The following is a 15,197-nucleotide window of genomic DNA, read 5'->3' on the forward strand; positions in this document are numbered from 1 at the left end:
CAGACGTGGACGAGTGTGCCCAGGGGCTAGATGACTGCCACACCAATGCCCTGTGTCAGAACACACCCACCTCCTACAAGTGCTCCTGCAGGCCTGGCTACCAAGGGGAGGGCAGGCAGTGTGAGGGTAAGTGACTTGGGGACCAGCAGTGGGTGGGCCAGCAGGGGAAGCTCCCTACCTCCTCAGCTCTTGCCGTGGCCACTTGCGTTGGTAAAAGTGCTTCAACAGCCCTCCCACCCCCCACCCCGGGTCACATCACCTACTCTCTGAAATGCATGTCAGATCCTTAAAAAACAGGGAACATCAGGTCTTCCCGAGAGCTGATCATACAGTTTTATCTGGCTCTGAAATGTCCTTTTGTCTAGCTTCTGCAAAGGAAAAGAGCTGCTTTAGTATCTTTTGGTCCCACTCAGTTTGGGGGCAGAAAGTCAACAGCCATGTTGATCAGGAGAGCCATACTTCCAGAACAGGGCTGATCCTGTGCTGATCCTGTTCCTCCCTGGGGCAGCACCCTTGCTCTGAAGTCTGAGTGCCAGAGTCCTGCCCTCCCTTGAGGTTCTGGTGGCTCCATCTTGTCCTTGACTTTGGGCGGTTTGGCGTTGTGACCTGCCAAGCTTTAGAGCTGCACCAAGAGCCTGCCCCATTTGGAGCTGCAAGTTGGCCCTGGAAGGATGTGTGGAGTGATATTTTAAGCCCTTAGAGCTCTAGATCTGGGAGCCTGAAGTCTGGACTTTGCCATTTTGTGTTCTGGACCATGGGGGATTAGCTCAGTGTCAGGAACTCTGCCGTTGAGAACTAGCTGCAGACTGGACTGTCATAGGAAGAGGCTGCTTGGGGCATGGAAACTGTGGCATGTTGGAGCTGGCAGGGCTCTTCAGGGAGCTCTGAGCCAATCCTCTCCCTCGTGTCACTGATGGGGACACTGAGGCTCAGGGGAATCGGGAAAGGGGTTGTGGGCATGATCACACAATTAGCCGGCAGGTGAAAAAAAGTCAGATCCCCACTCTAGCTCTGTCCCTGACCCCGACCCCACGTCTCTGCTGTTCACGCAGCCTCCTGGTGCCCTTCTTTGGTTGGGTGAGAAATCCTAATAAATTTATGGTCTCCTTTGTGCAGGAGGAGCAAAACTCCTGCCTCTCCCATCAAAGGAGACGTGCTCCTGGTCAGGTTCGCAGCAAGTGGAATTGGTGGTCCATCCATAAAGCCCTTCTGTTTCTTCAGGCTCATATTTTCCCAGAGACAGACAGCCATCTCTCTATCTGCCCTACATCATGGGAGGCCAAAAGAGTACCTCTTTCTGAAACATCTCTCTGCCAGTTCCTCCATACCACATCCTCACCGTATTAAATATTCTATTTACAGTACTGGAATTCACACATGTTGGTACCCTGTTTGGGGAAAAAAATGTTCACTTTTTCACTGTGACCTTCAGTCACTGTATGCTCTCTGGGGGTAGAAACCCTGCCAAGGTTTCTTTTGGTTAAAGTACTTATTTAGTAAATAATGTTGAATGACAAGTGGCAAGAGTTTGGTTATTCTTAGCTGTTGGGTTTGGCTTATCACAAATGAAATTGAATTGCTAGCAGTTTAGAGTGAAAAGTCTACTATTTAGTTTAAAATAATGAATGATTGACTGGCATCGCTGCTTTTATACCTTTAAATTGGTTTTAAAATAATATGTGATTATTGTTATAAAAAGTCAATACAAAACAATACAAAAATGTGTAAAATAGAAAAGTAAAGACCTTCCTATTTATCCGCAGGTAATCACTATTAACAGAGACCATATGTTCTCCCTGTTAAGAAGGATTTGATCTTTTGAATACTTGTAGTGTTTATAAACCTAGTGAATAAGGATGTCCCTGTTTAGTTTGGATTTCTGGTACAGGGATCCAGAAATGGAAACTTTCTTCCAGGAAGAAAAAGGAAAGAAAATGGGGATTGCAAAGATTCAAAAATGTAGATATTCAAAGATGTAACTCTTTTATGTGTATTTCCTGGCTTATTAGTTTTTAAGCCTCTTGGGTCCAATCTGTGGTATCATTTGTGTTGTGATTATCACCGAAGTCTCTTGCCCCTATTTAAGTTCAAGGATGGGAACTGGTTTGCTCAGAGTGAACAGAATTTTATCCTCCACAAATTTCTTCTGCCAAAATGTTGGAAAAATGAAAGTATGGGCCCTGAATAAGTATTTATAAAATAATGTGATTCAGAAGTGGCTTTAGGTAAATGATGTTTTATGCTAAATGATCTTACTTTATATCCCAGACTTTGGGGAGGGGATGTTTCAGTGGTCAGTATTAATTATATGGTCCTTATTTCTCAGTTTAAGGAACTGAATCAGGTTTAACAGGGATGAATCTAGACTTGGCCTTTGTATTTTTGGTTTTTTTTTACTTCGTATTTTGAAATAATTTTAGACTTAAGAAAATTTGCAAAACTAGTGCAGAATTCTTCACATATGTCTGTCACTTATCTTACCCTAATGTTAACAATTTATATAACTGTAGTACAGTATCAAAACCAGGAAATTAACACTGGCACAATATTATTAAATAAACTATAGACTCACTCAAATGTCACCAGTTTTTCCCTAACAGTTTTTCTATTATTTTTCTTCCAGAATCCAACTCAAAGTCCCACATTACATTTAACTGTTGTCTCCTTTGTCTCTTCCATTCTGTGACGGTTCCTCAGTCTTTCCTGGTCTTTCATGGCAGTGACACATTGATGAGTACTGTTCAGTTCTTTTGTCAGCCTTATGTTTTCACATGATGAGAAGTAGTATGGTAGGAACTGATGCGATAAGAGAATGTCCTATGTCTTCTCTCGATAAAATTGAGGTTACGCATTTGTAGTAATACAAAAGTGAAGCTTTCGGCAAAGCTGCTACAGAAGTGCTATTGTGTGCTTTTCAGTGCATCACATCTGGGGCACATTATGGCAACATTCCCACTACAGGTGATGTTAATCTTGATCATCTGGTTAAAATGGTGTATTCTGGGTTTCTCCACTACAAAGTTACTATTTTTTCCCCTTTCAGTATATATATATATATATATCGGGGCAGATATTTTCAGCCTATGCTGATTTTAGCACCCAACTGTGGATCTTGCCTGCAACAATTATTACTGTGATATGTGACTCTTGGTAATTTTGTATTTCTCTAGTTCCTTACACATCTATTAATTGGGATTCTTCTGTAAGGAAGATCTGTCCCTCCTCCCCCATTTATTTATGCATTGATTTATGTGTTTATGTATTTATGCCAGTATGGACTCACGGGTATTTATTTAATTATATAGTTATTTATTTTTGGCTCAAGTTGTTCCAGCTTTAGCCATTGGGAGCTCCTTCACATGGTCTCCTGTGTCCTGTTGACATGGCTCCATCATTTTTTGAGAAATTCCTAATTTTCTGGTACCACAAAATGCTCCAGCCTCCACCTGTATTTTCCCCTCCCCAGCCCCGGAGTCAATTACTTCTCTGGGAGCACTGGTTTTCCTTTTATTGGAAAAGGATGTATAGAAACCAAGATCTGGATGTTTGGTGTTTTCATTGTTACTGGGATGTCATTCCTCCTAGGCCCTCTCAGTGGACAGAGCTAGGAAATATATGTATGTGTACTAACCCACACATACACATGTATCTATATTTATTCCTTGTATCTATCCATTTCTATATATATATTAAAAACAGTGAGTTACACTGATACTTCAGATTCCAAAACAGTATCACAGGATTCATTCTAACCTCCCTCTTGGCTTATTCATAACTTCTTTCTCCAACAGTGAAAAACCTGGCTCTCATTATCTGCAATATATGCACCTATTTGTTCAATCCCAGTATACACATAAAGTATTTACAGAATTACTACTCTATAATCCTGGGAGTAAAATGGATTTAATAATTAGGGTACAGTATTTGTATACAACTATTTTTGTATTTGGCCTTATAACATCCAGTCAAGCTACTATTTTTCAAACATACTTAGGCTAGTACTTTTCTTCCCCATCCCCTTCAGTGTGGTGTGTTACTCATTTACAATACAGTTAGGTTCATTTGTTTCTCTCTGTGTTCCATTTTTCAATCCCTCTTGTCACCCTCACTCTTGCTTCCTGGTTGATGTGTGTGTATGTAAAACATCACCATGGTTCTGAGAGTCAAAGCAGTTCAAAAACTCAGAGAAGTGTGACTCCTTCCTCCTGTTCCTTTCCTGTTCCCGTTCCTCCTTATTTCCACCCCTTCTCCCACACACCATGGGTCACCAATCTCTGTGGTTTCTGGTTTATCCTTCCTGTATTTCTTTTGCACAAATAAGCAGCTAACTATGTATTTTCTTTTTAACTGCTTTATTGAGTTATAATTTACATACCATAAAATTCACCAATTCTAAGTCAGTGTACAAATCAATGATTTTGGGTAAATTAGTTGAGTTGTGCAGTCATCACATAATACAGTTTTCAAGCATTTTCCTCGTCACAGTAAGATCCTTGTTCCCAGCCCCAGTTCCAGGCAACCACTAATCTATTTCCTGTCTCTGTAGATTTGCCTTTTCTGGACATTTCATAAAAATGAAATCATACAAGATGTGGTCTTTTGTGTTTGGCTTCTTTCACTTAGCATAATGTTTTTGAGGTTCATCCATGTTGTATCCTGTACTGGTATTTCATTCCTTTTTATTGTTAACTAGTATTTCATGGACATTTGGGTTGTTTCTACTTTTGGGCTATTATAAATAAAAATGCTGCCAAGAATATTCACCTGCAAGTCTTTGTGTAGACATGATTTTGCATTTCTCTTGATACATACCTAGGAGTAGAATTTCTGGGTCATATGGTAAATTTGTGTTTAACCTTTTAAGGAACTGCCAAGGAACTTTCCAAAGTGACTATGTCATCTTATATTACCATCAGCAATGTATGAGGTTTCCCATTTCTCTACATCCTTGCCAACATTTGTCATTGTCTGTCTTTTTTATTATAACTGTTCTAGGGAGTGTGAAATGGTATCTCATTGTGATTATAATTAGAATTTCTCAAATAATTAATGATGTACATTTTTTTCATGTGCTTATTAGCCATTAGCGTATTGTCTCTGGTAAAATGTTGATTCAAATCTCTTGCCCATTCTAAAGTTGGGTTGTTTGTCTTCTTATTGAATTGTAAGAGTTCTTTATAAGCCCTTTATAAGGTATGTGATTTGCAGATATTTTCTACCAATTTGTGACTTCTCTTCATTTTCTTAATGTCTTTTGAAGTACAAAAGTTTTAAATTTTCACAAAGTCCAATTTATTAATTTTTAGATTTATGGATTGTGTGTTTGGTGTTGTATCTGGTGTTGTATCTAAAAAATCTTTACCTAACCCAAGGTCTCAAAGATTTTCTCATGAAAGTTTTATATTTTCTCTTAAAAGCTTTCTAGTTTTAGCTCTTACATTTAGGTCTCTGATGCATTTTGTGATTTTTGTGTATGGTCTGAGTTAAGGGCCTAAATCAACCTTTTTTGCCTATGGATATCCAATTGTCTCAGCACCACTTGTTAAAAAGACTATCATTTCTTCCAATAAATTACCTTAGCACTTTTGTCTAAAATCAAGTGACCATAAATATAAGGGTTTATTTCTGGACTCTGATTCTGTTCCAGTGATCTATTTGTCTGCCTCTATGCCTGTACCACACAGTGTCTTGATAACTGTAGCTTTATAGTAAGTGAAAATCCTCCAAATTTGTTCTCCTTTTTCAAAATTGTTTTCCCTCTTCTGAGTCTTTTGCATTTCCATATAAATTTTAAGATAAGCTTGTCAAGTTCTGCAAAAAAAATGTGCTGGAATTTCGTGTGTGTGTGTGTGTATGTGTGTACCTCCTTATTTTTTACACGAAGATAACATACTACATATACTCTTTTGCATTTTGATTTTTTTTTTTTACTTATTAGTATATTCTAGAAATCACTCCAAATCAGTTTATAGAGATCTATCTCATTGTTTCTTTTTAACAGCTGCATAGTATTCCACCAAGTAAATGTACCTTAATTCTTCAACTGCTTGCTGTGCATGGGCATTTAGGTTGTTTCCAATATTTTGTAATTACAAATGCTGCAGCGAATAACCTTATGCATATTTATTTTTCTGTTCTTGGAGATTGCTAGATGTGGGATGGCTGATTAAAAGGTAAATGCATATTTCTCCACACTAAAGAAATAGTGCTTGTGTGGTTTACTTCTGTTTTACTCCTCAGATATTGATGAATGTGAAAATGAACTCAATGGAGGCTGTGTCCATGATTGTTTGAATATTCCCGGCAATTATCGCTGCACTTGTTTTGATGGCTTCATGTTGGCTCATGACGGTCATAATTGTCTTGGTAAGGAAAACGATTGGAAATGGTAATTCTCCTTTACCTACCCTCCGGCACCTCCACCCCTTTCTTTTCTTTGACAAAAACATACTCATTAAAAGAAAACTGGGATCAGAGACCTTTGTTTTCTGGCTCCCTAGAAATCACACTTCCTGATAGAAAACCAGGTTAAGTATCTTAGTTTTTATGTGGTCATTCATAATATAAATCCTCCATTAGTTCAAGGAGGTGAGTGGACATTGACATTACTACTTATTGATTTTCTGGCATTGACTTGTTACCTTTAAGATCTTTGGTCTTGTGTTAAAAGGGTCTTGACTTATAACCATTTCTTCAATGGTAAGTGTCTCTCTTCCAGAATCATGTAAAACTACTTGTCCTGAAGATTCCACATGTGTGCTTGGATCTCAGCCAGGTAGACCCTCCTCTTTTTTCTTAAAAGAGAAATTCAAATAGAAACCTCCCATTAACGTCCTCCTAGTATTCCACAAACCAGAAACATCTGTTGGAGTTTCAGTCTCTGAGTTAGGGACTGCAAAGAGTATTGTTTACATTGGTTCCTTATGCCAGGAATAAAACAGAATTTAAAAATAGCAAGCAGTTGGATAGGGTTGAATGTTGGATGGTCTTAGAAGATGCAGCACACCTGGAAGGCAAGTGTTTGTGGTCTATTTGCATTTTAAGACTGGTGTTAGCAGTGGTACAGAAGGACATGGGACCCAGATGGCATCACATTCCTTTGACACTGATGATCCTTCATGTGGTTGACCCACTTATATCCACTTGGCTAACCAAGGAGCAGCTTGAGCCAGGCCCTGGCTCTGTGGGGACAGCTATTCAGATGCTCCCTTGCTCTGCAGTGGGAATGGCCACTTGATCAAATGCTTTGAGATCAGCATAAAAGTCACTAAATGAGTACAGGCAGAACTTGAATTTTTCGTGTTGGGGAAGGAGAGTATTTGGGACTAAGCCCTGATATGACCTTTATCATGTCACCTGGAGCCCCATCCTGATGTAGACTCTGTCCCTTCCTGTCTGAGCCCTGTGTGAGAGGTCAAGCACTGGTCAGACCACTTGGCCTTCTAAGCCTGCAGCTATCAGGAAGAACTGATTGAGGGCTGGGGAGTCGCTAACCCCTCTGCAGACTTTCTAGGCCATTAGCACCACAAAAAGACACATTAGAGAGACAATCCTGAGAGCAGCAATACATTGAGATTAAATAAAAACTTTAAAAAAAAAGAAAGAAATCACTTTTAGTGTGTAATTTGTTGAGAAGCACACAGTGTGGTTTTTTTTAAAAACCATTTTGTAGGGGAAATCACTCATTTCCCTTTGATTAGCCAGTGGCATTTTGAGGATTTGTATTTGATGGAAGACCCAGTCATCACAGTTGTGCCCAAACCCGCAGCTTGGAGGAAGTATGAGCTTCCTAAGAACAAAAAGTGGAAACTTCCAAGAGTTAAGGACCTGGGCCAGGTTGGGTGGGGTGGTTTGGAGTAAAGGCCTGAGGCCCCAAGTCCTTCCTTGCCTGGCTGCTAACACAGATATTTCAGCAGAGTATCTGCATTTCCCCTCTTTGGGGTCTCTTTGTGGGTTTGGTAGCAAGGGTCTGCCTGGGAGAAAAACCTGGAGCATCCACTGAGTATATCTGAAGGGGCTAAGGATTCTATGAAAAGGAAGGCACGAGAAAATACAGTGGTACATGGAGAAGAGCAGGACCAGCACACATAGAGACTTCGCTGCCATTTGGACTTGAAAGAGCACAAGCATTTTGTGACAAGAAAGGAGCTCAGAGCCAAAATTTTTTAGGAGGGACAGTTTCCTGTGTTCTCTGGGATGACCCTTACCTCTCCTCGGCCCCGTGACCGCACAATTAGCCTCCGATATATTAGCCAGGATATGCAGAGTACAAACACCACTTAGCTCTGGCACTCGACCCAGAGTGCTCGGAGATCCTGGGTGCCTGTGAGCCTGAAAAACAAAATGCAGCTCTTCCACACAGCTCACCCCACCTGAATTCGGCTTCTACTTATTGAATGTCTGGGAGCACAACATAGCTACTAGGTCCTGTAGCACATTGGCATCACTTGAGAAGTTTAAAATGACACCACTGTCCAGGTCTCATCCAAGGCTAGTGAGATCAGTGTCTTAGGAGGTGGGGTCCGGACATCAGGGTTCTAACACACAGCCAGGGTTGTAAAACACTGTTTTACATTCTGCAGAAACTCACCAGCCTAGTGATACACATTTGTGCATGTGAACTTTTGTATTAATTCAATCAGAGTGCATCACCCAACTTGATACATTTCTAATTGCTTTGGAGAAAAGGAATAGTGGGTTAAACATGGAGTGGGGTGGTGCAGCTCAGAGGGGAGCACACCTTTACTTAGAGCCAGGCCAGGATTTGGTGTTCAGGGAAACATCTCTCCTGCTCACCCCAGTCCTCGCTGTGGAACAGCGGGGCCAGGTGTGTTCCAGCACATCTCGCCCCCTGGAACGTGCTCCCTTCACCCTTTGGCACAGAGAAGGGCAAGTCTGTTAGGCTTCAGGGGATGGCTTAAGTCCCATCAGTTTAGAAAGGCATCTGCTGGGTAGTGTGGGAGGACAGATGACTGTAAAATCTGAAGCTTGAAACCAGATAACAGATATTTAAATGTGAATGTTCTTGTTACGGATGCCCCCAGGAGCTAGTGACAGGCACATGGGAAATCAGGGCTAGAGAAAATAAATTGCTTTCACATCAGCCTTCTCCTTGAGCTTCTGTCATGTCTGAGATTTTTCTAGAAGTTTCCTCTTCTTTAACTCTGATGATGCTGTGCTCTCCTGCTGGTTTGTTCATGCATTGAAGAGTTAATGTGTGCCTGCAGGTTCCAGGGCTATGCTAAATTAAAAAAAAAAAATCTGTAAAAATCTGTCCTCAAGGAGTTTGCAATCTAGTGGAGATGCATAAGTAAAAGATTTTGAGGAGTCAAAAGGTACAAATTAAAAAAAAAAAGATTTTGACAATGCATGGTGGTAAGTGTATTGATGGAGCCGCGCACAAGGTAGTATGTGACACAGTGGAAGGAAGGTCCCCTAACCTCGCCCTGGGGGCATAGAACTGGGGCAAGGCTCCCTCCCTCCCTGCTGATGGCTCCTTTTCTGGGGCTTCTGCTGTCTCCTCCTGCTACCCCTAGTGTTCTCCAAATCCTACCTCTGGCCATCTCCTTTCTCTCCCCTTCTCTCCCTTCCTACACTCCTGCCTTTGACTTTCTCATCTGCATCCACCACTTTATCAGGACACCACAAGTAAGTGGTTTTCAAAGCTGTCTTTACACCAGGCTCAGGCTTCCCACAGCCTGTTGGAGCTAGCCCTGAATGTCAGCATCTCACACTTACCACCTCCCTGCCCTGCTGGGGACCAACCACATCTCCACCCCCAATTCTGTACCCAGCACTGGTCTTCCCCATGTTTCTCAGCCACCTCACCCCATGTCCACATGGCACCTTCTCCACAGTCCCCTTCTATTTCTTCCATCCTAGGCATCCCCACTGCCAGGCCCCAGGTCCGGTCCCCTACTAGCACCAGCCATGGCTATTTCAGGCAAACATGTGAAGCTGGACTCCCAGGCTTTCAATCCTTCCCCTTCCCTGTGTCCTTCCCTCAGCTGCTGCCTTATCCTTCCCAACACGAGGGGCTGACCATGTCACCCTGCTCCAGGGGTTCCCAATTGCCTCTCAAATGAAGCAGGAACTTCTTTGCTATTCAAGGTCCTCTGCAGTGTGACCCAGTCTATCTTCCCAGCTCTGTCTCCTGTAACTTCCCTGCATGTACCGTGCTTCAGCCAAATTGAATAACACTCTGTTATCTGAACATACTCCGTGTCTCCCAGCCTTCGTACTACGCTCACACCCTTTCTTTTGCCTAGAATCACGCAATTACTTGTACAGTTGTCTCTTTCCCTCTGCTGAAGGAGATGCTCCAGAACAAAGGAATTTGATCTTACTCATCTGTGTTTTATTGTCTCCTCTAGCACTGTACTTAAGAAAGAGGTGTTCAATAAATACTTACTGATTATCCAGGTGTCCAGGTGGAGGGCCTGTTTAAGGGAGCTCTAGACCCATGAGGGCTGGGTTAATTACCTGCGGCCCCACTGGCTTCAATTCTGAGAGCTTCTGTGATGCAAGGACCTGACGAGAGACCTCGCCGTCTCTGCTTAGCAGGAGCCCCTGAGCTGCCGGGCAGGGGGGTGGTGGGTGGGGCGGTGTGTGAAGCAGTCACAAAAGCAAAGGCTAAGACTTCTCCCCCTCCAGATGTGGACGAGTGCCTGGAGAACAATGGCGGCTGCCAGCACACCTGTGTCAACGTCATGGGAAGCTACGAGTGCCGCTGCAAGGAGGGGTTTTTCCTGAGTGACAATCAGCACACGTGCATTCACCGCTCAGAAGGTAGCTCTGCTCAGCTGGGGGCAGGGGGCAGGGGGCAGGGTCACATCTGAGAATCCCCCACCCCCATCCTCAAAGGCTCTAGAGGGGAAGCACGGGGTTTAGAAAGCCTGGAGGCCTGAGGACAAGTGGGCAGGTTATTTTAGCTGCACCTTTCTCACCCTGCTAAAAAAGTGGGTTGGACTGGGTGAGCTCTGAGGTCTCTTCAAACTCTCACATTCTCTGATTCTAATCTCTAAATGGAGTACATTTCAAACATGACTAGACGTCTCAGGAGAAATGCAATGGATGATCTGCCCAGTTTTTCAGAAAGGTGCTGGAAACCACAGCACATTTTTTGGGGAGGGAGGGGCTGGAGCCTTCCTTTGGAGACTCAGTGAATTGCCCTGTTTTCAGCAAGACCTGGCATTCCCTGTGTTTTGCGTTTTTGAACTCTGAGCTTCTGGGATTCCAGGGGGCAGGTGGACCCCCTCCCCAGACTGGGGGTCTCTATACTATGGTTTTCTTCACCCATGTTGTCATTTACCATCCTCCATAAATTTGCAGAAAGTTCTTCTCCTCTGATGGCTCGTTCTCTCTGCTTTGAGTTTATACCTATTTTATTCTTCTATTAGTTCAGTGGATTCTCAGGAGGGAGAGGAATTAAGTACTTGTGGCCAATCAGCCACTTTGAACTCAGTGATGTGCTTTTAATTCTTCTCTGCTCTTTCTTAAGCCAAAGAACCACATTTTGATGGCTGTATGTCTCCCAAGGTTGCCTGTGCCTGTTTTTAAGGGAAGTGCCCCAAATCCTAGACTATTAACTCCTTTTGGCATGTGCTGCGTATTCATCCTCATAACTTAAGAATGTGGTGATTTTCAGTTCTTCTACTATTTGTAGATTTGTAGATTTATTGTTTTAATCGTGGTGGTTTTAGTGATTTTTCAAGGGTTTCTTTGTGGAAGATGACTTTTGCCTCATTTTCCAAGAGTGATGGCCCCTTTCTTATCCCTAACCAGAAGGCCTGTTTGGGTACTAAGAAGAAGGATCAGAGAAATGGGGAGTCGGAGGCTCTTTTTCCCCAAGCCTGCTCATTGTCAGTGTGGAAGCTGGGTGGTCATAGACTCCGACCCTAATCAGGTGGATCTCTTATCTCATACAGGTGTGCGACCCTTGATTAAGTAGCAGTTAGGTTTCATTTTCACTTTCCTGCCGGGGTTCTCTGTACTCTTGGGTGAGCTCTGCCTCTGGTCAGAGGCTGAACTAAGATGCCAGCAACACGAATGATCTGGATCTCAGGGCCTCTCCCTTTTGGTTGCTCACAGCTGCTTCCTGGAAAGTCACTCTGGCTTTCTCTTCAGGCGGTGGGGAGGGGGGTGGCGCCCTGTAGGTCAAGCCAGGGCTTGAAAACCCCCAGTACGGGTCCAACCACTCTCGGTGGTTAAGATCACCTCTTACCCTCGCTCTTCCAGAGCAGTGGCTCAGCCCCTTTCTCCTGTCCCAGACTGGACAAGGCTGCAAGCCCCCCAGACTGATTACAGACACGGGCTTCTCACACCAGAAGTAAATACAAGAGCAGTTCCTTTCCGCGATTTGTGTTTTCTAAATTTTCTACAATTCAGACATTCTTAGAACCCCTGAAGAGTATTTAAGATGAGCATATTTGTCTGGAGCTAAAAACCAAAATGCAAGAATTTGAGTTGTGGTCTGGAAGCACTCTCTGTGATTTTCTGTTGTGTTTCAACCCGATTGCTGGGCAAATTCACGGCAGCGTGAGCCAGCAGATTGGAGCGGTCTGCAGCTGCCCCCTTCCATCCTAGGGTTTTAACTCTTCAAATAGAGCCATCTGTAAACAGTGTTCCTGTAGGGTTTCCTCCTTGATGTGCATATTAAACCCTTAGAAACTGTATTAAAATAGACGTTAAAACCCACAGCTGATACTCTGAAGATGGTTGAAAGAAGGTAAACACCGCAAGCTAGTATTTTCTAGTGTAGCTGTTGTTGTTTTTAATAATTATTTACTAAATGTTCTTTAATATAGGGGATCTTAATAGCTGATTCTGAGAGAAACTCAAGCTATTGTGTTTTTTTCATCCTTAGAGACCCCAAAGCTCTGGTAAAGAGACTGTGTGTTTTCACCCATGTAATGGGGGTAGGCTAGAGGGAGACACACCACCCCAGCCTGCCTTTGTGCCTATTCATGGGAGCTCAGGCTCTCAAAATGAGCATTCCTCTTTTGTTTTGTCCGCTCCGAGAGTATTTTTAGATGTTTGCACTGCTGCCTTTTTAGAGTAGTAAGGAAGGTGTCAGGTTAGTGAGGAAGAGGCTGTGCTCTCAGCAGAGGCTGTTTCCCCCTTTTCTTGCCCTATTTGCAAGGCATATTTTTATTTGGTTTCCAGAAATATTCTTCAGTGAGACCCTCAGCCTGGGGACCACCAGAATGGGATATTTCTCACATTTCTGAGCTGTTTCCTTCCTGGTGAACTAACGACCAGAAACAGGACTGCCAGGGCAGTTTCTGGGGGAGCCAGAACCATAGCTGGGCCTCCCAGTTTGGACCAGATCCATCTGCCACCCCTAGCAGTGACCTTGTTTTGAGCCAGGAGACTGTGAAAAGCTTCGGGGTCACCTCTTAAAAAGCCCTTAGCATTTCCAGAGCCATTTAAACCTCCGATGTCTCCTGGTAACTTTAGGTCTTGCTTGATATGATATGACATCAGGGGGCAACTTCTTTGTATCCCCATGGTATCTGGCACACAATCAGTTCTTACTAAATATCTCTTGTGTAAATGGATTGCCCTGAGGCAGTAAAGGTCACTTTGCAAATGTCTGAACAGACTTGTAAACAGAATGAAAAAGAAAAAGAGGAGGAAGAAGCAGCTGACCTGTTTAGGAGTGTACCTCGCAGATGTTACTGCTGCCTTTTCTTGGGCACTGTTACGCTTACCCTTGGGTGCTCCTGGACCCTATTATTTCAAATGTTCTGCTGATCCAAGAACAAAGCTAATGCTTGCTGGGCCTTCCTAGTAGGACAGGACACTGCTTCTGGAGGCAACTCTTACCTTCTGTGCCATCTTATTACTGGGAGCAAATAACGCCTTCAGAAGTCACCGGCCAGAGCAAAGAGAGAGCTTTCCACTGACCCCGTGCAAGCTTCTTTCTGTGTTAATTGACAGCAGCCCTTGGCATGGGTGAATGAATCCCAGCAACTTCCAGCAGATTGAGTGGTGGAGTTCAAACAGCTTGTAACTGTCAGATAAAAAACAAGATAGTTTTAAGAGAATATGGGATGTATTAACTGTTGCTCTGTCTTTTGGAATAGGAATGACATCTGTTTGTATTAAAACAATCATTCCAGTTAAGCACAGATCAACGGCCCCATGGTGAGAACTGGAGAGAAATGACTTTTGACTTCATTAGAACCAATTGGCTAAGGTTTTAGGGGCACAATACGGAACAGTATTGGATCCTAGCGAAGCTGAATGAAAGCTTTTTGTACTCATGTTAAAACAGTGCCACTTCCAGTATTAGAAAATGTCTTGTTAGTGGAGAATCAATGAGAACAAAATCCCTACTCTTAAAGATGTTTTAGAGTTAACGTTGCACAAATGCAAAGAAGCATCACATGAATACGTACTTATTAATGTTGTACAAACCAAGGAGAGGTTTTGAGTTTACTCTTGGGTTTGATAACAGTTCCTTCAGAGTGCTGGGAGGCGGCAGAGCCCCCTAAAGAATTGGTACTGAGAAGAGGCCTGATGCTGGCAAACCACACAGGTGTCTACTTTGCTGTGACCCCATCATTTAGATGCATGTTAAACCATCCAGGAAAATAACCCCCTTTCCTACCACAGTTACCACGAGATCGGGCCTAATGAAAATTATACTTGAGAAGGATTTTACAGCAGCAGAAGGAAACCACATATATGAGGTCTCTCTCTGTTCTCTCTGCTGTTGTCCTCCAAGCCCACTGAGGGAGGGCCCAGGGACTAACTGAAGGTGGTCACATAAGAGAGGTCCCTGGGCAGGTGTCCATGGGGTGATGCTGAAATACAGTAGTCACAGTCACCTCCAAAGTGTGGATTTGGTGGGGGTAGAGTGGAGGGTTGAAATTTTCTGAAAGTCATCTTCAAGAATATGTGAAAAGGTTGGGAATCTTCATCAGTCTATCTGCAGATTTTTGTAGAGAGATTCTCCTTTTCTGTTTGTATTCTTGATCAGCATGGGTAACAACATGACAGAGATAAGAGTCTGAGGACATGTTCCTGGGGTCCACAGGTTCTGATTCCACACCCAACAGAGAGCTCCTGGTGGGTACTTTCTTTTTTTTTGTTTTGTTTTTTTAAAGTTTTTTGGCCACGCCATGCGGGATCTTAGTTTCCCGACCAGGGACTCAACCCGGGCCCTCGGCAGTGAAAGCTCGGAGTCCTAC

At 43.2% G+C, this 15,197-nt stretch overlaps 1 protein-coding gene and 1 long non-coding RNA gene across 10 annotated transcripts in view; one reads left to right on the forward strand and one right to left on the reverse strand.

Moving 5' to 3' along the window:
• SCUBE2 (signal peptide, CUB domain and EGF like domain containing 2) overlaps positions 1-15,197 on the forward strand; it is a 64,463-nt gene that overhangs the window by 1,475 nt on the left and 47,791 nt on the right. For 7 of the 9 annotated variants that reach the window (XM_082341430.1, XM_082341424.1, XM_082341426.1 and 4 more), the window contains exons 2-4: positions 4-126; positions 6,241-6,366; positions 10,654-10,788. In XM_082341430.1, coding sequence (XP_082197556.1) covers positions 4-126; positions 6,241-6,366; positions 10,654-10,788 — 384 coding nt within the window. The remainder of the gene's footprint in view (positions 1-3; positions 127-6,240; positions 6,367-10,653; positions 10,789-15,197) is intronic. The other 2 variants (XM_082341425.1, XM_082341428.1) reach the window with 2 other exon arrangements.
• On the reverse strand, positions 8,208-10,646 carry LOC309605655. Its single transcript, XR_014231481.1, has 2 exons — positions 10,412-10,646; positions 8,208-9,241 (listed from the first exon to the last, which is right to left on the reverse strand). It is a non-coding gene; the product is annotated as an uncharacterized lncRNA (long non-coding RNA).

This window comes from Balaenoptera borealis, assembly GCF_965194805.1.
Source record: "Balaenoptera borealis genome assembly, chromosome: 11".
NCBI classification, from domain to species: Eukaryota; Metazoa; Chordata; class Mammalia; order Artiodactyla; family Balaenopteridae; genus Balaenoptera; species Balaenoptera borealis.